Below are 23,561 nucleotides of genomic sequence, written 5' to 3'. Positions count from 1 at the left end.
CCTCTAGAGCCTGAAGGAATTGCCATGCTTGATGACAGACAAGCGCTATTGATGGCTATAAATCACTTAGCTGCTGCCTGGCTTATTTAAGGAGATGAGAACATGTTAACTGTTCGAGGCTATGTCTTCCTGTGGTGGGCACCCAGTTGGGATGGGATCTTACAGAGTGACTCAGACTGTGCCCACTGAGTTAAGTGGGAGGAAATATCCCACTTAGGCACAGGCTTTCCAGAGGCAACCAGCAAAGCCTGGCTGAGGTACAAAGCACAGATCACTTCATTGGCTTGTAGCCCTGCCTTACTGGGCATCCTCAGGTGACCCACCCTAACTCAAGCTGGGCCAAGGTTAGCATGGCACCACACTGAAAGGGGGCTGTTGGGAGGAGGGGCAGAGACGGTTTAGTCCTAGATGTAGAGATATGCTCTCACCACCATAGCCCTAAAGGCTATCTAGAGCTCTCTGGTTCTGTAGTCAGGCCTCAGGTCTCACCACTATAACCCTAAATGGTGTCTAGAGCTCTCTGGTTCTGTAGTCAGGCTTCAGGGTGGAGGTGCTCCACCCACCCTGCCAGGGCTTCTGTCTCAAACTCTGTAACATCTCTCTCTGTGTCCTTCTTGTCCCTGATTTTCTTTCATAGGATACCTCGGCCATCTTCTCATGGGTGTCTGGCCTTAGCTGTGGTATACACAGATGTGTAGCGTTTGAGCTGTTTAAAATGATAGGAATACAGTTGTTCTGTAGGCCCTTGTTTTTTACTTGGAAGAGGTCATAGTCTTTCAAGCATCAAAACCTGGCCTTTAACATATATACTGTCCTTTTAAAGGTATCAGCTAGACATAACTGAGTTTTTAATAACTGAGGATTATTCAAAATATTTATGTTATCATGTAAAGAGTGTGTGTGGTGTTTTGTGTTATTCTATGTTTTTTACAGTACTGCAGATTGAATCTAAAATACACAGGGAAAAGTCTCCACCATGAGCTATATCCTTGGCTATTTTTAATTCCATATTTTGAGACAAAACCTTTCTAAATTTTGCAAGTTGGCCTGGCTATCCTTGACCTTGGGATGCTCCTGTCTTAGCCTCCAAGTAACTAAGATTACCTGCCTGCACTACCATACCCAGCTAAAAATTATTTCTGTGGGCTCTGCTGCACTCTGCACAGCTATTTGCTCCTACATGAAGTGAGCACGAAGTCACAGAATTTTCACTTGGCTTTACTGAAGCCCCGTATGTCTTTGTCTCTGCCCTGATAGTCAAACCAGGGCAAATCACCTCCCCACTGTCTGTGTGGTAGCTGTGAACACAGGGCCTTGTAGGGGCACAGAATCCTTAGGGAGATGAGGCAAGTGTTAGCATTATCATCCCAGGTGAGGAAGGGGTATGGATCAGAGCCAAGGCTGCCCTCCACACAGCAAAGTACCTGTGCCATGCAGACACATAATATGTTTCCCAGAGCTGCGTTTGAGGCTCACCTCCTCATTCTGCACCATTTCCCACTCTCTGAGACTCCATGTGTCTGTGTTCCACAGCTGCCAAATAAGCTCAATGGACTCAATGGCCACATGCAGTCTCCCACCCCACCCCATCCCGTCAGGAGGGACCTCCGTCCCTGCAGCCTGGTGGGGCTAAACGGGTGTCCTCTAGGCTCCAGTGTAACTAGACTAGTCAGGGGCTCACCATGTTTTGTATAAGAAATGCCATTCATCACTGTTCTGCTCATGAAACAGAGTGCCCTTTTCACTCCCTCTGACTTTTCTCAGTCTATTTTCCAGTGCTGACATCATCAAACTTGACTCTGATTGTTAACATAACCCTCAGTCTCAGAACCACCAGTCCCCTGCTGAGCACTGGAAGAGGCATGTTCTTGCCTCTGCCTGTGCAACTCAGTGGAATGTGGATGTTTTTTACTGTGAGATGAAGAACGCATATCAAAAGGCTTGGCTGGATTCTCTCCAGACTCTGATTCTCAGTGCTGGGAATAGACTTGGGGCTCAGTCGGGGGCTGCTGTTTGTAGCACTGATGAAGTTCTGGTAGAAGGTGATGAGCAGGTGCTCTGACCATATGTGGCCAACAGCAAGGACAGTCCCTCCAGCACAGCTGGCACCTGGAGATGCTCAGCAGACACCCAGAGGATACTGTTCCTGCTGCAAGCACAGCTTACTTCCCCCATTGTGTCCTTAACTTTAACCTGCCTCTGTTTCTTCCAAATCACCAGACTCTTGCCTCTTGAGAATTCCTGATCTGAAAATCTAAAACCAAATACCTTATGAGCTTCAAGTTTTAGATTTTAGAGGATTTCAAATTTATGTTTTTGTATTAGAGTCTATAAAAATGTTCACTTTCTAAAAAGTGAAATCTGAAACACATATACTCATCACATTTACAGAGTGCTTAACAGTGTGCTGCCCCCTAAGGTAAGAACTGAGGAATCATCTTCTCCTCCCTGGAATAACCTCAGAAGGAGATGATCAGTTGAGTAGGCCACCTGAGAGTCCACAGGGATTCCTGTGGTATTAGCAGTGCCTTGTTGAGTTAACAAGACCAGAAACCTGCTGCTGCTGTTAGTATCTTGGGAAGTAAAGCCTCTATCCACAGGGAGATACCCACTTTATAGCCCTCACACCTACCACCATCATTTTTATCCTCTGTTCAGGCCAGTGTACCATGGGAGCCAGCCCAGTGCTGTTCAGAGCCCCAGTAGAGCCATCCCACAGCCAGGGAGATACAGAAATCATCACAAAGACCCTATATTCAGATTCCATTACAGGCCAGATAGTTCTGTCCCCACTGCTAAACTTAGAAAAATGGTTCCTACAAAATGCCCCAGAATACAAGAAGAACCCTACCATGCACCCCACAAATTAGAAGACTGTTCATTGTGTGTGTTGTAATTCCAGTGTGAAGCTCATTTCTTTGCTTGCCCAGAAAACTTCATTGGACCCTTGCTGGAGGCAAGCTCTGTGCAGAGCATGGAAATCAGAAAGGCCCAGAGAACCCACTGAGAGAGACAGGCATGTCAAGCAATATTCTTGAGGAGTACCTGAGGAGTACCTGAGAAAAAAAAAGACGTGACAGGAAAAATATACTTGGGCTCAGAGTTATCAGATCATGGTCAGCTGGCCTGCAAATACACTGAGCAGTATGGTGGGAATAGGAGGTAGAGCAGCACAGTTCTCCCAGCTGTGGCCAGGAAGCAAGAAGGAAGGAGGAAGGAGCTGTGAGCAACATATAGTCCCCAAGAATCCCCATCTCTCAGGGCCCAGTTCCTCCTAAAGACTCTGCCACCTTCCCAGATAGTGTCACCAGCAAGGGACAAACCTACAAGTGATTCATCAAGTGATGAACCTACAGGATTATTTCATGTTCTCACTATACAGGCTGACAAAGCAATTAGGAACCAAGCTCCCAGAGACACCCAGCGTAGGAGAGGAAATCAGTGTACTGCTTCCCTCTGCTGGGATCTCACTTGAGAAGCAAGTGCTCTGGGAGCAGGTGACAGGTAGGGTTTCATATTTTGATGTGGAGAGGACAAATCAGGTGCCTTGGTGCTGCCAGGTGGAAAGGGGCAAGCCACTTGTGAATCTGTGTCTGGTACCATCCAGCACATGTCAGGGAAGCCCAGAACTTGTTAGATGGGAACACATCCATTTAAAGCTCTCTGAACCCAGTTCATAAAACCATGGGTCAATATTTTTAAAGTCGCATAACCAATGCACTCTGCCAGACTCAACAGACCGCATCCCAGTGGGTGATAAGACAAGTGTTAGCTCAGAGGAAACAGCCCAGGCGGGAGGAGGCTTTTCTTAATCTGTTGGGTTTCGTGTTTATAGTAGAGCAGCTGCCCTTGGACAAGAGTATTCATTTATCAGGTCACCCACAAGGAGGCTCAGTTACCATGCTCACCCTGTTTGGGTTTAAGTAATAACTGTCTACAGACAAGTAAAAATCCAATCAGGGCAAGTTCAGTAGGTCCCATCAGACCAGCAGAAGCCGTCTCAGATTCTGACTGCCAAGTTCATATGCCTGCTGTCCTGCAGGGATAGAGAGGAAAGAACACTATGGAAACCACCACCTCCTACCCCTGGCCCTGGAGAGCTCTGCTTTCACCCTTTAAATATACATAGTGCTTTTTACTCAGTATTTCTGTGAAACAACAAACAAATTGTGATTCTGTCTTGGCTCATTTGGTTCCTGAACACTTCATCAGTGTCCCCCTATACACCTGCTCTGGAGTACAAGTCAAGCCTAGCTTCCCCACCCCTTCCTTCCCAAGGCTTGGGGTCTGCAGAGGAAACTGGTCAGAGGAAAGGGAAGGTGGAGAGCCAGGTCAAATTGGTCAGCCCTCATTTACTCCCTCACCAACCAGGGAGAAGAAGGAAGGTAGTGACCCAGCTAACCACCATGAGTACTCTCCCCTCAGTTACCAGCATGACCTCAGAGGAACCTTTTTGAATTCCCACTTTCAACAGAGCTTTTGTCATGGGCTGATAAGCTCTGTCACTTCCCAAGTCCTGTACTGAGACACCCAGAGGCAGCACCTTCTCACTCCTGCTAGCCTCTTGCAGGTTCAGTGACACAGCTCAGTGGCCCAGTTTGCACCTGTAAGCATGTGTCACATCGTGAGGTGTTACTGTTCTCACTTGTTCTCCATTATCTTGATGTGAAAATAACATGTAGAATTATAAGGTTTTGGTTCTTTATAAACAGAGCAAATAATCACTGCCGAGCATTATTTAAAGTATGCAGGCGCACACCTATAATACAGCATTCAGGAGACTAAAACACAAGATTTTCTATAGGCTTGAAGCTAACCTGGTCTGTTCAGTGTAGCAAGTTCCAGGAAATCTGGGCTATATGGTAAGACTAAATAATAATGATAATGATGATAATAATTGTGATAATAATTACTACTTATTAGCAAGTATTAATTTCTTTAACATTTATATATTGATGAATATTCATTATCAATTATTATTACTGTTAACATAAGCATTATTAAAAAGTATTTAGTGGCTGCTTATTGTGTCCTAGATACTGTTGATGATACTGGGAAATAAGGCAATTGGGCTGTCTGGGCTACCCAGCTTAGTGGTGCTGGGCAGCTGTGACTGGCCCAGAACAAAGCAGGGGCAGGAAGAGCAGTAAATAAATCACAAGTAGACAGGTGGGGACCCCAAGACAGGACTGCTGTAGACAGAGCAGCTGAGTGAGCAAATTTACCAGGGCATCACTGAGAATAGATCTCACCACGGCTTGCTCATGAACTGTTGGGGCTGAAGCAGAGCAAGGATGCTATCGAAAGACACTGTGCCTTGGTGAAAAAGAAGGCCGGTGTTTTTTCTAAGGGTTTCACAAGTGCTGCTGTTTCTAAGAAACTTAGTCTGACTCTCCCCCTGTGCATGGTGGAGCTATGGCTTACTCGGATACAATCTTAAATGTCAGCAAAGCCATAGAGAGGATGAAAAAGTGAGGATCATCTCCCTTGTACCCTCCAAAGACAAGCCTGTAGACAGGGCCCTGGCAGTTCACCCAGTGGCTTGACAACTCAGACAGCTCTGACTATGTCCCTATGCCAGGATGCAGCCTGTCTGTTCCTCTCATCTGTTTGGGTCTCTCCCAGAGCCTCAGAGTAGCAGACAGAAATCAGCCCATGCTTGGTTCTGGAGCCACTGCAGGTACAGTGTGCACTATGGGAAGGGGAATGAGGCAGAACAGGCAGGGCTCCTTCCGGGGCTGAATGTTGTTCCCAGCACTAATGTCAATCCCTAGAGATGTGCTTAGGCTCCTCCCACAATCTTTGCAAGCCTGGCATTGTATTGCCAAGACAGAGAGCACCTACACTTCAGAAGAGACAGTCAGTTCTTCCCAGCGTCCTCTTGACTGGGTGGAACCAAACAATGTTGGCACACAGGTCCCCCAGACCCACAGGGACAGCCCCACCATGCAAACCTAGCTATGTTCTCTCTGACTTGCTATAGGAGCGGGCTGGCTAGGTAAGCTGACACACAAGCCTGCCTGGCACAAGGGGAGAAAGGGTAACATCCCATACGAAAAGAGCTTGAGGGTCTAGGCCAAGTGAGATGGGGAGTTCTTTAGGGAAGAGAAGCCCTAAAGGCATTTGGATTTCGTATGTCATCCCAGAGCACGGCTCTCCAAAGGGAATCGCTTGTCTCTGTACCTCCTTCCCACGTAGCCTAGCCACCACAACTCCTGAAATCCTGGTGACTCCAAAGCTGTAGGTCTTCATAGTGCCCCCACCCCCTCATCTGGGCCCGGCCACAGTCTGTAGCTTCTGAGACTCAGTTTCCCTCTGTGCACATTAAGACCTACAGTTTCTTCCTGGGAAAGGATTCGAAGGGCTGAATGACAAAGAACACATAGAACTTGGCTGCATTCTTTTTCCTTCCCACCGTTAGTGGCTTCACATCAAGGTGGCCTTGGAAAACGGGGCCCACTCCCCAGCAGCCCAGTCAAGAGCAATTTTTGGAGGTGAGCAAAACACACTTTGGATAAAGTAGAGCAGCCTGAGATCCCTGGGAGTACCTGGCTCCTCCTCTCTCCTGGCTGGCTATCTTTGGTAGAGTGTATATGAGAGAATCTGTGTATGCTAAAACATCCTTCTCCCTTGAATATCTTAGCATCCAAAATCTAACTTTAAACTAAAGCTTGATCCCTCCCAAATTCAGGGGTAACCCAGCTGGTTCCCTGTAAACTTGTCCAAGCTCTGATCTTGGTGCAGGTCTACAGAGTCAGCCTCCTCTCCTTGGGTGTGAGAGGGAGCCCCGGCCTTGGCTGGGAGTAGGAGCAGGGCCACAAAGCTGTTGTGGGCAGGCAATGGCTCCCTGAGGTGGTGTGCTTCTGTGTGCCTTGGCCACACCTCTTCTAGCCAGTGGTTGCAGCTCCAGTGGAACTAGAGAAAGGCGTATGTGTCAACATCATAGAGGAGCCAGCAAGGCCCAATTACCACTCACTGCGAGGCCACACGGCACAAACTGCCGCCTGGTTCTGCTTAGGGGCCAGAGCCACTGCCCACGTGCAGGCCTGCCCCGTGCCTCTGTGCGCAGAGCTAAGCCTTGGGAAGAGCAAGACTTCGTGGCTAGCTTTACGCTGACAAAGGGTTTTCAGTGCTGTCAACCGGCTGGGAGCAATCCCTTCCCCCTCCCTACCGCAGCCCCTGGGCCTCCCTTTGGCAGGGCCAGAGGGCTGCGCTTGGACGCCTAGCCTCTGGAGACTTCCTTTTGAACTAGAAAAACATGGCTTAAACGTGCCTCCCTGCAGCAGGGCTCCGCCTGCTGAACCTATAGAAAGGCCTGGAGTAGATTCAGCCCCACAGACTAGAAAACCTGGCTCTGGCCTCACCCACAAGGCCTGTTATGTCTGGCTCCAGAGGCCTGCTCCTCTGGGGTTTTCCATGCCTGTGAACTAGGCCCCATTCATTTCCCTGTGGTTTCATGGGAACGTCCAAAACGTTGAGCAGGTTGCAGGGAGCCCAGGAGGAAAGGGGTCAGTGAAAGGCCCTAGCTGTGACGTGGGGTGGCCCTGTGGTCCAGCCATGGTGGGCGCCTTGTCAGTCTGCTGCTCCCTCTCCTCCCCAGGCACCCCTCCCCATTCCTGTGAAGCTTGGCCGGCAGCCGCCCCTCCCCCTTCCCAGGCCTCCACTTTCCAGCTCCCTAGCCGCCAGTTCCACCCTGGCCTGGCCTCAAAGGGAACTGCAACAAAGATCTCTAAAGTTTCCCACCCCCAGCAGCCCTCAATTTAGTGCTGATCGGACCACTGACTTCCCATCACGCCCCATTCCCTTGCAGTTTTCCACCACACTACACTCAATTTGGGGCCGCTGAGAGAGCAGCAGGTCTCCCGTGAGGGTGGCTGATGCCTCCCCACCTTGGGCTGCCCAGCTGTAGAGAAGGGGCCATGCTCCAGCACACAGCTCCTTGAGAGGCCCAGCAGCTGCCTTCACAGCTACAAAGGAGCCCAAAGGGCTCCTTAGCCCACAGACAGGATGTGCCCATGTGGGGAAAATTTGGTTTTCAGAAGAAATGCATTTGAAACTAGCTGGAAGCAATCCTTATCAAATTTCCAAGTTAGCAGTTTTCACCAAGAGCTAATTGAACAGTCTCTGTGAGTGGCCTAATTTCATTATCATGAGATTCCCACAGAGTTCTGACAAGTGCCTGGTGGCCAGGGGCAGAGAGGCTCTTCCTGTCTCACACTTGATTTTGGTCTTTGAAATGGATGCAGTTTCAGGTTTCAGCAGCAGCCAGACCCTCAGCTCTGGCCCTGTATTCTCCAGTTCCCGCTCAGCTCCAGACCACTTCTGAAGCCACTTTACAAGTGTTCTGGGTATGAAAGGGTTGGGATGAATTTCTCTTCTGGGTTAGCAGGTAAAATGGATCTGAGCATAGATCCATCCCATAAGCCCCACCTCCCTTCCCAGGCAGTATTGAGAGGCCAGGTGCGAAGGAGTGGAAACTATGAAGGCAAGGCCTGAGGAGGCTAGGTCTGGACAGAACCTCTCCTCAGCACCACATCCCTGCTGGAGGAAAGGCCCAAGGGAAGTGCCAGCCTCTCACTGTTCTCTCAAGAAACTAGGTTCTAGGGGTGGAAACAGCAGCTGCCCTGGGACCTGCTTCTTTCCTCAAGCCACAGTGAGGTAGCTTAGCTGTTCCTAGTAGGTGCAGTAGTTTCCCTTCTCTCCACTGCCCAGTGGGCTTGACTGTGCCAGGAACAGTGATCTGGAGTTACCCATGTGCCCTTTGGCACAGTGCTGTCCAGGAAATGTAGCATCTAGCTTCTTTGTCCCTGACTGAGCAAGGGTCCTCTCTTCCTGACAGCTGCAGCGTGGGTGGTATCAGAGGTGAGTGCTGTGACCTCTAGGCTCTGTAATGAAACAGCACTAGCTGCTATGAACCAGCCTTCCTACGGGGAGACGGAGCTTGTAGACCAGCAGGCTCTTCCTCTGCACTGACTTGGGAACTCACCTGCTCTAGAATGAAACATGCAACAGTGACTCTTCCCTTACCCTCCTCTTGGCCTGCTGGCTGGATTCTTGCATAGTCTCTCATAGTTTTGAGCCCCTGCATTTAGAATAGCTTCAGCTGGTCTGAAAATAGTAACAAGGCTCCTGGCTCCCTTCCTTCTGACATTGACTCTCGCCAGAACTGAATGGAGCATTGTCTGCGATTGGCCTATCACCCCTACCCTGTTTGCCTAAACCAGCTTCGCCAGCCCTGCCACTCTGCTGACTTGCCTCTACTTAGCCTCTGGGTCCTTTCCTACCCTTTCCTTGGTCTCTGTAGCATCTCATCGGGGGCAGCCCGCTGCGGCAGCTCATCCACGCCCCTCTGCCTCATTCGACCATCTCTACCCTCTGCTCTGGCCTCCCGAAGAGGGCCAGTGCATACACCTTGCTCGTCTGGCTCAAGCGCATGCTGCTCCCTTACTACTTTGGGTACAGTCTACCAGCCACGAGCTCCTCAGCCCTTATCCTAACTAGCCCTGCTCCTGTCCCCCAGCCCCAACCATTGTCATGACCTTATTTGAAACATCTCCCTTGCTCAGCAGCCTTCATCTCCCAAGTGTGATCCAAGCCTCCACCCTCAACTCCTAACTTCGCACCTGGAGCTTTTATGTTTCATTCCTAATTTCTTGACATTCCTTGGAATTAATCCTGCTTGTGAGGGATGCTCACATGGGAGCATCTCAGGGAAGGATTGAAGCATTCTGATTGCCACAGAGGCAGCTGACACCAAAAGCACAGACTGCTGCTTAAGGGGGTGTAGGCCTTGGAGCAGATCACTTCCCTATTTCACAGTAAGCTCCTCCCACCCAGAAAGATAAGTGTATCCTAGGGCCATAGGAGAAGTGGCACCCAGAGTAGAATGAGGCTACACCTAGAAAAAGGTGAATAAGAAATCCAACAAAGAGACAGTAGTTGAGGGTGAGGCCTGCAGCCATTGCTGCTGCATATAACTGCCACTGTGATTTAAGAAAGAGGTTCTCAGAAGATGGGGTAAGGAAAGATCAGTAGACCTGGCGGCTTCAGATCATCAGCATGCCTGCCAGTGGGAATTAGGGGGTGAGAAGGACCTGGGGACTGAACAGAAAGAGCACTGGAGCCTGATGAGATTTGTCCAGGGAGTCCTTCACTCTGTGCGGGTTGTTGAACATCCACTCTTGGGCTAGTGCATGCGGCACTAGGGATGGAGACAGGATGTAGCCAAGGACCTGGGAGGCCACTGCAGTCATGAGACCAGGTGCTATGAGGGGACCAAGAGGATGCAAAAAGAGAGTTCCTCATACCATCCTGCAAACTGAGTGAAAGCCAAAGAAAAGAGATGAGAGTAGCCCTAACATACTTGGACTCTGGGCTATGAGAACAGCAACACAAAAGGACAGAAGCCAAAAGGGCCTCAAAACTTCAGAAGATCCAGAGTAGGGTGGAGCGGGGAAGAAGAGTGATGCACGCTAAATACACCACGTTGTTTTACCAGGTAGAGGAGCCGCTGTTCTAAAACAGTGGTTTCTGCTGGGAGGGACATGACCCTGTTGGGTATGAAGGCAACAGAGCAGTAGGAGATGACAACCTGGACAAAGGTAATGACAATATGGTGGGAGAGCAAGAGAAGCCTCTGGAAATATACCCCAAATCCTAGAATTGGAACATTTGAGCCAGTCTTGCATGCTCTGTTGCTCTAGGAAGAAGGGGGTTATAACAGGGCAGGTGCCCAGCCAGGAGGAGCAAGGTCTACCTAGGCCAGGGCACACACAGTATAGTCTGGGCAGTACTTATTTTAAGGTCAGGAATGTAATGCACTGCCTCCCTGCTTGCTTGGCATGCCTGCCTTCCTCAGAGGCCTGCTTCTCACCTAACTACCGTCTGATCAGACATGGTAGTTCACACTGGATCCCAGTCTTTAGGAGGCTGAAGCAGGAGGATCACAAGTTTCAAGGCAGCCTGAAAGACCCTACATAGAGAAAAATGCAATCTCAAAAAAAAATGTAAATAATAAGTAGATTTAGAACACAAATAAGCAAGCATGGCCCCGTCTGGGTCCTTGGGTGGTGGGGTGCTGCATCCAGTAGATCCTTCTCACAGCTTGTGCTGAGCACACTCACTTCCCAAGGTGAAAACATGCCTGTCATGATAAAAATGGCACCCGTGCACATTTGTAGCCGTAAGTGGTGTTGGTCCAGGTCTGGGCAGGGGCTGCCTCTTCTATGATGTGGAATATGCATCTGGAGCATGTACTTATATGTAGGTTGTTTGTTGCTTGCTGCGAGATGAAACCCTGGTTCAGCTGTTTCCTGAGGTGAGAAGCCTCAACCTGTTCCCCCTCCCCCATCAGGCCTTGCAGGCCCCAGCAACGGGTAGAGGATGCCGTGAGTGAGGGCTGCAGAGCTTTCTTCCTGATATCCTGGCAGCTTCTCATCACAGCACCGTCCCACCAAAGACCTCCAGAGTTGTGGGCCCCAGTGGCACAGGGCTCCAGATGCTCAGCAGATGCCAGGTCCAGGACTGAGGCCCCATCTCTGAGGGCTTGGCTTGCTGTTCTGGAAGGTGGTCCTAGCTGGCCGCCATTCATGAGCCCCTATTTAGATCAGTTGTCGGGCAGTTGCTAGGCTCCAGCTCCCCATCCCCAGCGGGGCTGAGTGATCTCATGCCTATGCGATGCTGTCACTCTGGGAGGAGGTGCCTAAGACCAAAGGCAGGTGCCCAGACCAGAAGGAGAGTCTAAGCCATGGCAACCCAGACAACCCTCAGCCACTTTCCCAGTCCCAAACCCTAATGTGCCCCCAGCCTGTTCATTTGCCCTAGGATATCACAGGGCATCATTTGAGTTTGGCTGCAAGCTTATGTGTGCAGCTTTGCCTCTTCCCACATGAGAGAAACGCTCAGATTGATGAGCTCACTTGTCAGAGGCCCCACAGCCACTACCCCACCCATTTGCAAAAAAAAAAAAAAAAAAAAACCCTCAGCCCAAAGCCAGCTTTAACTAAGAAGGGAACAGCAACTGGGACTCCAGGGACCCCTGGACTTTAGGCCACTGGGCCACAATTTGTGAACTCTGGGGCTGTTCTTACCCCAGAAGTTCTTGTGTTCTAGGTGGCTCCTGCCACGTCCCAGGACCTGGGATGGAAGATTCTGGTGGCCCCCTGCTGGTCACAGTGAGAATTGCCCAAAGATAGACAGGTGCGGGGGGGGGGGGGGGGGGGGGGGGCTTTGCTAGCTGCCCAAGGTGAAAGTAGGGATCCCTGTGCACCCCTCCATGGAGTGATTGGCCCCACAGGAAATCTTGAGCTTAGTGGCAATCTGGCTGATGGTGGTTTGCCTGTTTCTCAGCCTGACAGTTCTGGAGTTCCACTGGGATCATCTTACAGCTCCCGGAGCTCATGGGAATTGGGGAGCTCCAGGGCCAGAGCATCTGTCAGGCTCTTTGTGGTTTGCGCATGCTTGCCGCTTCCCCTTCTACTTGCAGGCATAAGAGGAAAAGATTTTAAGGGCAAGGTGTGTGGAAATGGTCCCCACAGCTACCCTAGAACAGTAATGAGCCTTATTGGTACCCAGAGAGTGGACATTTAACTGCTGTGCTGTCCTCCAGGTTCGTGATAAATTGTTATGGAGAGTTCTCAGGATGATATCTTAGCTCAGATGAAGAAAGGAAAGGAAGGACAGATGGAGGGAGGGAGGGAGGATGGGCTGATGGACAAGGGCTGCTAATGGAGATGAAAACCACAGGCACCAATGTGCCTGGACAAGGCTAGCCTATGCACCCAGAGCCATACCAGACTGTGATCAGAGTTAGCCATGTACTTCTTTCCCCAAGGCCTTGGAAAGCTGATGGGGCTGTATAGATACCCAGGGGTCATGATCACTGGAGAAGCTGCTTCCTTGGAGTCTGTTAGTGCCTGTTTCCCATAGCGGCCCCTCCACCCCCATCACTTCTCTCTGTGTGAGCTCATGAGTAGCAAAGTGGAAGAGTTCCTGTAGAGCAGGACTCTGGCTCAGCCCTAGTAGTCATCCTCTGACTAGTAGATTGGGGTATGGAGGGTCCCCGTTCTGAGCCACTAGCTTATTAGCCCTGCTCCTGGTCTTGCCTGCCTGCCATGTCCTCACAGCCCTGGTGTAGGGCCCTGCTGCCACCTCCCGGCCTCACTCATAAACTGCAGTCCTAGCTCAACCCTGAGATTACGAGGAACAGACTGTGTGCTGTGGTCCACAGGATTCTAGTACTGCGTGTAGAGAAAAGGTCTGGACGCTTGCCTGGCCCACCATAGCAATGCCTGTTGAGTAGTTGTGTAACAATCTGAGCAGGAACAGACAACACTGGAGGCTGAGGCAGGGCAAAGGCTTGCCAGATGTGTTAGTCGTTTGTAGAAACAAATGGTGGATGGGAAGAAAGGAGAGCACCACTGTGGCTCGGGTCAGTTGATGTTCTTGCCTAGTATCCGGCCCAGAATGCACGTCCCTCTGCCTTGCAGCAGCCCTGTGAGCAGATGTTAGCCTTACTTTGGGAAGGCAGATTGGGAACGCCTGTGACTCGCCAGTTCCCCATAGGACGATCCTGGTAGGACCAGTATTCAAACTGTGCCTCAGAGACTTGGCTGTCAGTGATGGTGCTTGGCAGGCTGATAAGCACAAGGACAGATTGGGTACTGGGAGGCAGGGTGGTGGCCTAAAAAGCTCTGGCTACAAACTAGTGGGCAATGCAAAGGCTTCTCTTCTTGAGCTGGGTCTGCTGCATAGTGGAATAGTCAGCTCAGGTCCCTGAGACAGTGGGACAAGGTATGCCAGGCACCCATGACAGGAGGCAGGCATGCCCAGGCTCCATCTGCTGGGAGCCTCACTGATGAGGCACTTCCCTTGGCCTTTGCTGTAGAGAAGGTCTGCTAGTAGGCACCTCAGCAGAGCAGAGCAGTCTCTAGCAGGTCCAGTCGGACAGAGGGGCGTCCTTCCCTACTTCTGAGTCCCTTCTAAGAGCGTGTCCAGATGACAGGTATGACCAAGCAACACTACTCAGCCTCCAGCAGGGGAATTTTCCCAGGCCTCCTCAGACACTGCCAAACCTACAGAGCTGCCTCAGTGGGAGAAGCCTAAGGCTTGACATGCAGCTTAGGGTGCCTCCTCTAAGCCAAATGAGGTCTCTAATGGTCCTTGCCTTCCCAGGAAGCAAGTTTTTTTTTTTCCCACACAGGACAATGCTAGCTACAGTAATATGGTACACACTCTCTTCTCTTCATGTTCAATCCAGTTATCTCACCAAGGGAGACACAAGGGTCAGGGGGAACAGCATGTGACTTGCCCAGGTAACTAACCTCAGGGCTGGTTGATGCTAACTCCTTTTTCTGGTTCCCTAGTGTTGGCACACTTCCTCCATCTTCCATCAGTGCCTGATTCTCCCCACTAGGGTCTTAACATGTTTCATCTTCCTGTTAGAGCTTTATCCACATGTACTTAGAGTAATTCTAACATGGAAGCAAAGGAGAATTAGAATGATAGCTCTTCTTCCAAATGAGCCCCAGAGGAAGCCCAGCCACTCTTCACCAGAGGTCTTTACCATGTACCATCTCTGGACCAGGCATGGCCTGAGAGCACCTCCACTCAGTGGGAAATGAGACAGCTTTTATCACTGCTTCCCAGGGGTACCATTTAGCAAGGAGATCACACACATTCACAGACCAAAAGAGAAAACCGTTACTGACCGGATGACTCCGGGAGAACCTGAGCATAGAGATGAAAGAGAAAGAGCCAGAAGAACAAGTTTGCTCAGGTCACAGGGAAGTTCTTACACTGAGAACTAAGGTGTAAGAGAACCAGCTGAGCAGAGACCTTGGGACAGGGGCACTGTCACCTTCCTCCAGGGTCCCTCTAGTTACTAACCCTCCCCTACAGGCTTGTAGAGGAGTTCATGCTCCTGGCCAACATGGCAGTGGCCCACAAGATCTTCCGCACCTTCCCAGAGCTTGCCCTGCTGCGCCGGCATCCCCCACCACAGACAAAGATGCTCAATGACCTGGTGGAGTTCTGTGACCAGATGGGGCTTCCCATGGACGTCAGCTCTGCAGGGGCCCTCAATGTGAGTGCTGGTGGGCAGGTAATGGGAGCCCTGATTGGAGGAAAGAGATGAAAGCCTGGGAGTTGGGCTGGTGGTGACTTCTCTGCCCCAGTCAGGCAGGTCTCCCCTGTAGTGAAAAGGATGGCTCCTTCTCAGGGCAGCCTCTCTTTTCAGGTCTGGACCAAGGGAGACTACTCAAGCTGTAGCTACTGGCATGTCCTCTAGCAAGGACTGGACTGGTCCATGCTGAGCTGTGCCGACTGGAAGCAAGGAACTTTCTTAGAGGAAGCTCCTTCTTGGAGCTAAGATTTATGGTGCTGTAGAAACAGTGTCCTTGCTCAACCCACAAAAAGGAGACCTCCCATCCATGCTCCAAGATGGAGCTGGGGGGTAAAGGAGGGAGAGAATTCCTCTAGTCAAGAGAGCTGGCCTACTGGGTTAAGCATGGAAGATCTTAGACCCATTATATGATGCAAGCTATGGACCACTGCTCTTGCACCCAAGGCTGGGCCCATAGCCCGAGAACCCCTCCCTACCGTCCCCAAACTAGGGATCAGATAGTTAGCCGTAATGAGTGCCATGCCTCTTCCCAAGCCTGACCATATCTCATACATTTTTCTGGGGTTTCCTTCTAGAAAAGCCTGACCAAAACATTTGGAGATGACAGGTACTCTCTAGCCCGGAAAGAGGTGCTCACCACCATGTACTCCCGACCCATGCAGGTAAGGAGGGCCACACACCCCCCATCCTAGCAGTCCCCATGACTCTAGCCAGCAAGCAGCATGTGTCCATAGTCCACTACTGTCTTGCTCTGCTCTGGGGCCTGCTGGATAGAGAGGCCCTGAGGAACACTACCGGGCAAGAGAAGCTGCAGTCACCTGGAACTGGCAGGCTCTGGGCTCCAGAAGAATCTATCCCGTGTGCTCAAAAGCATGTTCCAACCCTCAAGAGCTGCTCTCACCTATGGCTGCTAGAGACACCAGGCAGGAGGAGAGGCCTCCACCATTAACTGCAGCTGCAGAGTCTGGCCAGGAGAATCAGTGTGCTATGAGCTTGAGCTCATGTCCCCAGGCAGGTGACAGCAATGAGGTAGACAGATGGGCTGGCTCCTAGCAGCCTGTCACAGCCCTCCAGGCTGCATTGCAGTCCCTGCAGGGCCTAAGGATCCTGGAGATGGGAGCAATCTCAGTAGATTGGCAGGTCAATTGGAGCTACAGATACTAATGGGGTCAGCTATAGACCCTAGCACCTGCCAGGGCAGTGGCAGGCCATTTTTCAAGGGTCAGTCACTCTCGGCAGATTCAATCTGTTCATGCGAGTCAGGTGGCCTCAGCCAGCCACAGCTGATTTATTTCCTGATAACTCCTGGCTCTACTAGGAATGGAGCCATCAGGGCCTTTGGGTGCCTGGCTGCCTGTCCCCTCCTCCCAGGCTCCAGTGTCTGTTACCTACTCCCTGCCCCATACCCTGGGTGGTACCCACAGCAGAGGTGCTGAGCACCTTTCTGTGCTCCTAGAAGCCTAAAGGACCTTGGGTTGTGCCCTGTGGGATGTTCCTGCCACCCCAGATTCAGATGGCAAGGAGTAACCAGTGACAGGCCGGGCCCTGGTTACAGCAACAGCAAGCACAAACCTGAAAGGGGTGAGGCCTCGTTCCCAAGAGAGCTGCTAAAGCAGGACACCAAAGCTGCTGCAAGGATCTCTGGCCACTGCAGAGAAACCCTGCCCAGGTTTAGATAGCCACATTGACAAGGACTCTGGGCCCCTTTTCCTCCTCACCCCAGCCTTTCTGAGGAACTGAGCCACCACTGGAAACAAAGATAAACATGAGTTAGTGTGTAAACTATGCCCACTTTCTCCAGCAGCTTGCCCCAGATGTAACTCAAGGCTAAGCAGGGGCTGTACCCCAAATTCCAGGGCTATGTACATGGAGTAACCAGAGCAGGCTGTCCATTTGGCCAGGCACTCTGGCATTTTCAAAGGAGTGAACATCCTCCCAATCAGCAGCTAGAAGGGCTGTGGCAAGGCTGAGGCCAGACTTTGTCTAGGTTTTACTGAGATTTACAACAGCTCAGTGGCTCTTTTTGCTTAGGTCTCCTTGGGCAGTGGTTAAGAAGCAGACACAGGCTGGCAGGCTAGCACTAGCCTCCTATAGCTGACATATGCTGGAGTGTTATGGAACCAGTGGGGTAGTGTGTCCATCAACTTGGCAGAGATCAGAGCCAGAAGGGATGAGGCTGGTTCAACCAAAGGCCAATGAGCTCCTTATAGGCTGTACCCCCATGGGGGTTGGCATCTTCTTGTGCTGGCCAGGGACATGTGGCATCCTCAGCTTCTGAATCCAAAAGACAATTCACAGCCCTGGGCTAACATGGCTATGTGTTTTCCTGTCTGCAATCATCCTGACCCAGGGTCGCTCCTCAGACCCATCTTAAGGAGGATCAGTCCCCAGGCAACCCCTCTGCATCATTCCTGGCAGAGACTCAGCAGCCACAGGTCTTAAGGAGGAAGAGGCCTGCACAGCTGCCCCGGTGAATAGTCTCACAGGGCTCGAGGCCATCCAGCATCCTGGGGGTTCCCAACATCCCAAACCCAGCAAGAGGCATAGTTTTCTGGGCTGTTCCAAGTGGCCCTCATGGATGAAGCTGTCGAAGCCGTGGGCAAGACTAGCATGTATCCTGAGCGGGGAAAGGGGTCTGAGCACCACCTGTCATCCATGGCAGCTGCTGAGATCACCTTAGGTAGAATGACCCTAGTCCCAAGAGCATGACTGGCTTTGATCAGCTGCCTACAGCTTTTAGGGGAGGTCTGTACCAACCCTCCAGGGGCCACGCTCTGGGTCTCAGCACCCACCAGACCCAGCCAGGCTTAGTCCCACTCTCCCTCCAGATGGCACTGTACTTCTGCTCTGGGATGCTGCAGGACCAGGCGCAGTTCCGGCATTATGCTCTCAACGTTCCCCTCTACACACACTTCACCTCTCCCATCCGCCGCTTCGCTGACGTCATAGTACACCGCCTCCTGGCTGCTGCTCTGGGTAAGGGACATGACTCTGGCCTGGGAAGGCCTTTGCTGGTCAAGAGTTACCCACTCTCTAGTTGGGCAGTGGTCCCAGCACTCAGGAGGCAGAGGCAGGCAGATCTCTGTGAGTTCGAGGCCAGCCTGGTCTACAGAGTGAGTTCCAGGACAGCCAGGGCTACACAGAAAAACCCTATCTCAAAAAAAAAAAAAAAAAAAAAGAGTGACCAGAGACCACAATACTGTGATCATGCTTGTCCCAAGGGACAGAGGAGCCTAAGTCCAAGAACTTTCCATCCACATCCAAGTGATGGAAGCTACAGTGGGACTTAAAATAAGCCTGGGACCGTACTTGGCCCCAGAGCCCTTGCCTCAGCACACAACCTTTCTCAGCCCCCACAGTAGCAACCCTGATCACCCTCTCCCCAGGCTACAGTAAGCAGCCAGATGTGGAGCCTGATACCCTACAGAAGCAAGCTGACCACTGCAATGACCGCCGCATGGCTTCCAAGCGCGTGCAGGAGCTCAGCATCGGCCTCTTCTTTGCTGTTCTAGTGAAGGTGAGTGTCTAGCCTGGCCTCTTCCTTTTCCCTTCCTCCACCCTCCAGGGTGCACACACACCAGGAGCCCGTATGAAGCACCAGTGCAGGCCCTTCCTGGGAGGATGCCATGACTAGAACATTGTTCCTACAGGAGAGTGGCCCCCTGGAGTCTGAAGCCATGGTGATGGGCGTCCTGAACCAAGCCTTCGACGTGCTGGTGCTGCGCTTTGGGGTGCAGAAGCGCATCTACTGCAATGTGAGCGTGCCTGGTGCGGGGGGAGGCGTGCAAGCCAAACCAAACCCTGGAGGACTTAGCACACTTCTCTGCCTGGGGAAAAACGCCCCTGCCCACAACAGCCCATGGTACTTGCACAGGCGTAGAAGGTGGTATTAAACTGAGATCCCTGCTGTCCCCATCCATGAGCTATATAGGGCCCTCAGATCACCTCCTTCAACAGTGGGCTTCACTCAACAGTCCCTCAACAGAGGGTCCAGACCCTGGCCCCAAGCTTGTCTGACAGGCCCTGTCCATCTACCCAAGTAGACCTGCCCAGTGCAGCAGTTCAGGCCAAGGGTCGGGTCTGAACTCTTCTCTAAAGACCCAGGCACTCAGAACGTAACCAGGATGGCAGGGTGCGAGACCTGGGGTGTTGTATAGAAACATGGGAGGCCAGAGGGTGGCTAGCACTGCTCTCAACACTGTCCCTGAAGAGAAGGAGGAGGTCTGTCCTGCCTTGACTTCTTTCCTGGGTGACTCTTCAGAGTCCTCTCGGTGCTGCCATAATGTCAGTTGGGAGCTTCGCTTTAGCTGCTCTGAGGTCCCCAGGCCTGGCTCCTGCCCCTGCCTCTAAACTCCTACATACAGAGCACTGGGGAGATGTGGAACCCTGCACTGGAAGAGACATGGGATTCATAAAAGACGTAGAACAGGAGAGGGCCAGTGTAGCTGGGAACATCAGGCACCTGTGGCTCATGGAGCAGGATGGGAGTTCATATCGCGGTCAGCTCTGCACCTACCTGGCTCTCAGCCTGGGCTGTTGGGCCTCTCACCAGCAGGGGGTTCAGCCATCAGGTAGTTAAATAAGCCTAGACAGACCTATTCCCTTCCCCTACAGTCACCACCAGAATCCTGGTCCCTCCCAGGTTGTCCCTTGGTCCTGAGTCACCTTCAGGTTCTGCTTTGGCCAAAGGTGACTTGGCAGAACCTCCCAAATCTTGCTTAGGTTGACCAGGGCTAGGGTGGCCCATTTCTCAGGCCAAGCAGTGAGGCAAGTGTTATAAAGCTCCCTCTAGCCAGACGGAAATAGGCCAGGACAGAGGTGGCACCTGGAGCCCATGGCCTGAGACTGGTGTGTACACCCCCAGGCACTGCCCCTGCGATCCTACCACTTCCAGAAGGTGGGGAAGAAGCCAGAGCTCACCCTCACCTGGGAGCCTGATGACCTCGAGGAGGAGCCAACAAAGCAGGTCAGCTGCCTACTGTCTCCCACAGTACTTCCCTAAGCTGTCATCTGCCCCTAGTCCTCCCCAGCACTGTAGGCATCCCTGTGGGGTTTCAAACTCCCAAGCTGAGGCCCAAGCCCTGGCTTAGACTGCCTGTTCTCCGATAGGATCACCACCATAGCAGTAGTTCTCAGCCCCCCTAATGCTGTGACCCTTAACACAGGTCCTTACGCTGTGGTGACCCCAACCATGAAGTCATTTTCATTGCTACTTCGTAACTGTAATTTTGATACTGTTACAAATTGTAATTAAATATTTTTGGAGATAGAGGTTTGCCAAAGGGTCGGACCATAGGTTGAAAACCACTGCTCTATAGGGAGAGACAGAAGGTCCCTCTCCCCTGAACATAAGTTTCCGAATTCTTTAAGAAGCTGATGAAAGCTGTGACCCTTATATCCCTCTTGTTCCAAAGTGGGCCCAGCCCAGCCTATTCTCTTGACCCTTATGAATGGCCACTGAATACCAATTGTCACTGAGTGCATAGTGCCATCTGGCCCACTGGTGTTCCCCAGACCCCATGACTCCTGTTTACAGATGGACAGCAGAGGCTTAGGGAACTAAGTGAGGCTCATCGGTCGGTCAGCTTGGCTTTGATTACAGGCCCTTACCTACCCTGTCCTCTCCCTGTGCCTGGCTCTGCTATAGGTCATCACCATCTTCACCCTGGTGGATGTGGTCCTGCAGGCAGAGGCCACAGCCCTCAAGTACAGTGCTATCCTGAAGCGACCGGGCCCCGAGAGTTCCCTGGGCCTGGAGAAGGAGTCTGATGAGGAACCTGAGGACTGAATGCTAGCCTGAGCCAGGCATGTGCCTGCCCCACCCTGCTGGCTTTTAGGAATAGGACCTTTTGACACCAAAGGGGATTTTTAATTTGGTTTTTAATAACTCAGGGGTTTGTTTTTATTTTTTTCATTTTATTTTACTTTTGCAGCTCAATTTTTAAATGAACTGGAAGGTTTGGGGTCAGGGGAGGGAATGCTGAGGCCTGGGCAGTGCTTCCCTGAGCAGAGAGGATCCCAGTCCTCCTGGGCAGGCAGCCCCACTTCTACCAGGCCACCACTGCCCTTCCCTGCCCAGGAGATGGGGGTTTTCAGCAAATCAGTGTCATGGAATAAAATCAAGTGTGAATTGCTGTCTGTGTCAATGCCCTGGGTGCACAGGCCACCCTGCTGTGGTGTTTCCCCATGGCATTGACACAGACAGCAATTCACACTTGATTTTATTCCATGACACTGATTTGCTGAAAACCCCCATCTCCTGGGCAGGGAAGGGCAGTGGTGGCCTGGTAGAAGTGGGGCTGCCTGCCCAGGAGATGGGGGTTTTCAGCAAATCAGTGTCATGGAATAAAATCAAGTGTGAATTGCTGTCTGTGTCAATGCCATGGGGAAACACCACAGCAGGGTGGCCTGTGCACCCAGGGCAAGGGGCTCCCTAGGATCCACCTCACAGCTGAGCTGGGGTCATCAGCTCAGGACCTTCCTGCCAGCTCCAGGGTGATTCACAGGCCATGCGTGGCAGATTGATGCTGCAGCCTCCTTCTGGCTGATTAAAAATGTAATTAGTATGCACAGCAGGGAGCTGCCAGTCACCCTGTGCATGTGACTGTGGCTATCCCTCCCCACCCTTCCTCTCTGTTGCCAGCTCGTGGGACAGCTTTGTATACCATAGGCCAAAGCTCCCAGTAGCCCTGTCCACATCTGTGATATGAGTAGGTACCTCAACACCTGCAGTTTCAAACCTGTACCCTGGCATGGAAGATAGATCATGAATACAGGAGAAGCCAGGCCTTCCAGAGGGCAGAAGGCCTTCACACCAGATCCCACCTGACCCAGCTTAGCATCCTAAGTACTGGCAAATCCTACCCTTGTGGCCACTGAACAGCCTTTTTGCTAGAGAACTGGCGACAACCTGTCCTCCTCTACCAAACTATAAAAGTATGAATTGGCTTCAAGAACTACTGGAATCTAGAATGAAAACCAAAGCAACCAAGGCCCTCTTCCCCAGTGCTGTTCCCTGTGGCATCAGGATTAATAGCTCATCTGATATGGTTACAGTGTTTTTCTTCAAAGATTATCTCTAGAGTCCCTTGGCAGGTTCTTCACAGTGACTGGAACAGCTGCAAGGGTGCTGCAGCCCTGGGGTGGTCTGTGAGAGCCCAAGCCACATCCCGCACCTGCCCTCCAGCTGCCCTTTCTGCCACACCTAAGATGTCCTGTCTGCTCCCACACCCAGACCAACATATCTGGATGGGCAGATCAGTGAGGGATGGTGGTTTGGTATCTGGGTGAAGAGGATTCTGGTACTTTCCCAGTCCTGGATGCCAGACTAAAGTCCCCATCCCTCAAACCTATGGCACTCTCTGAGGAGAAGTAGCTAACTTCTCTGCCCTGCCAAACCCGGGCTCCATTACCTCTTTTCACTGCCTTATAGTCGCTGTGGCTAGAGAACTGGGTTCTCTCAAGACCAGAGGCTAAGACAACACCTCCCTCCTGTCCCATGAAGAGCAGCTGACCAATCAGCAAGGAAAATTTTTGCTGCATGGACTTGCTTAAGGGGCAGTGCCATGTTGGACTAGAAGCTTCTGCAAAAGGCTTGCTTCACCCTTGGGTTAGACATCATGTCACTGGAAACTCTGAGGCCATGGAAGCCCTCGGTTGCCCCCAGCCTGTCTGACAAATGGAAGTCTCTGGTCTCCATCTGAGGTGGTGCAACCAGTCTGCACCTGGCCAGGACTAGACCCACCCGTCCTCCTTCATTGCCACCCAGGCTCATAGCCAGTGGCTGGACCATCTTCTCACACCACAAAAGCCGAGTGCTTTGGTACGCTCGTTCAGCACTGTGTCGGTGCGTCAGTGGAACTCGTGTCCATGCACCACCGAGGGTGGCAGTTGGCACCCTACACCAAGGGGACTGCTGGCAGAAGAGATGATGAGAAATAAAACCTCATCAAAAGAAGCGCTCATTCATTCAGCTTTCCAAGACACCTGCTGCCACTGCAGGCTGAAGCATAGAACACAGAGCAGGTCACTGGCTTTTCCTCAGCCCCTTCAGGTCCTAATAGAAGGAAGACAGACATATCCTACTCCATGACTGGGATCTGGCAAAGCTCAGAAGCAGGCGACAGGCGATGAATCTATTCCCAGGGAGCAGGCTGTGGGCCCAGCCTGGATGAGGGAGCTGAGGCGGGAACCTGTGACCCACTCTCCACAGTTCTACTTGGATAAGAGCTCTGGAAAGGACTGCAGTGGGCCTGGTGTGCTGATCCACGGGAAATTGGAGCACCATACACTGGAGGCAGAGTAAGACAGGGAACTGGTGCCGGGCAGAGGCTTTCTGTAGCAACATGACAGGAACGCACTGCAGCAGCCAATGAGGGCAGTCCAGGGAGAGGAGGAGGCCCTGAGAGGGTGAAATTCTGGGGTGGGTGGTCTCCCAAAA

At 51.8% G+C, this 23,561-nt stretch overlaps 1 protein-coding gene across 4 annotated transcripts in view; it reads left to right on the top strand.

Annotated features, from left to right (window-relative positions):
- Dis3l2 (DIS3 like 3'-5' exoribonuclease 2) overlaps nucleotides 1-21,255 on the top strand; it is a 320,053-nt gene extending 298,798 nt beyond the window's left edge. For all 4 annotated transcript variants that reach the window (XM_055616630.1, XM_055616632.1, XM_055616629.1 and 1 more), the window contains 7 exons: nucleotides 14,899-15,082; nucleotides 15,697-15,783; nucleotides 17,950-18,097; nucleotides 18,508-18,638; nucleotides 18,772-18,876; nucleotides 19,986-20,087; nucleotides 20,769-21,255. In XM_055616630.1, the coding sequence (XP_055472605.1) occupies nucleotides 14,899-15,082; nucleotides 15,697-15,783; nucleotides 17,950-18,097; nucleotides 18,508-18,638; nucleotides 18,772-18,876; nucleotides 19,986-20,087; nucleotides 20,769-20,909 (898 nt within the window). In that variant the 3' untranslated portion in view covers nucleotides 20,910-21,255. The remainder of the gene's footprint in view (nucleotides 1-14,898; nucleotides 15,083-15,696; nucleotides 15,784-17,949; nucleotides 18,098-18,507; nucleotides 18,639-18,771; nucleotides 18,877-19,985; nucleotides 20,088-20,768) is intronic.
- The last annotated feature ends 2,306 nt before the right edge of the window (nucleotides 21,256-23,561 follow it).

The sequence above is a fragment of the Psammomys obesus genome, unplaced genomic scaffold (assembly GCF_907164565.1).
Source record: "Psammomys obesus unplaced genomic scaffold, mPsaObe1.curated_primary_1811, whole genome shotgun sequence".
In the NCBI taxonomy this organism is placed as follows: Eukaryota; Metazoa; Chordata; class Mammalia; order Rodentia; family Muridae; genus Psammomys; species Psammomys obesus.
Note: the sequence above shows the minus strand (reverse complement) of the source record. Positions and strands in the feature narration are given on the sequence as shown.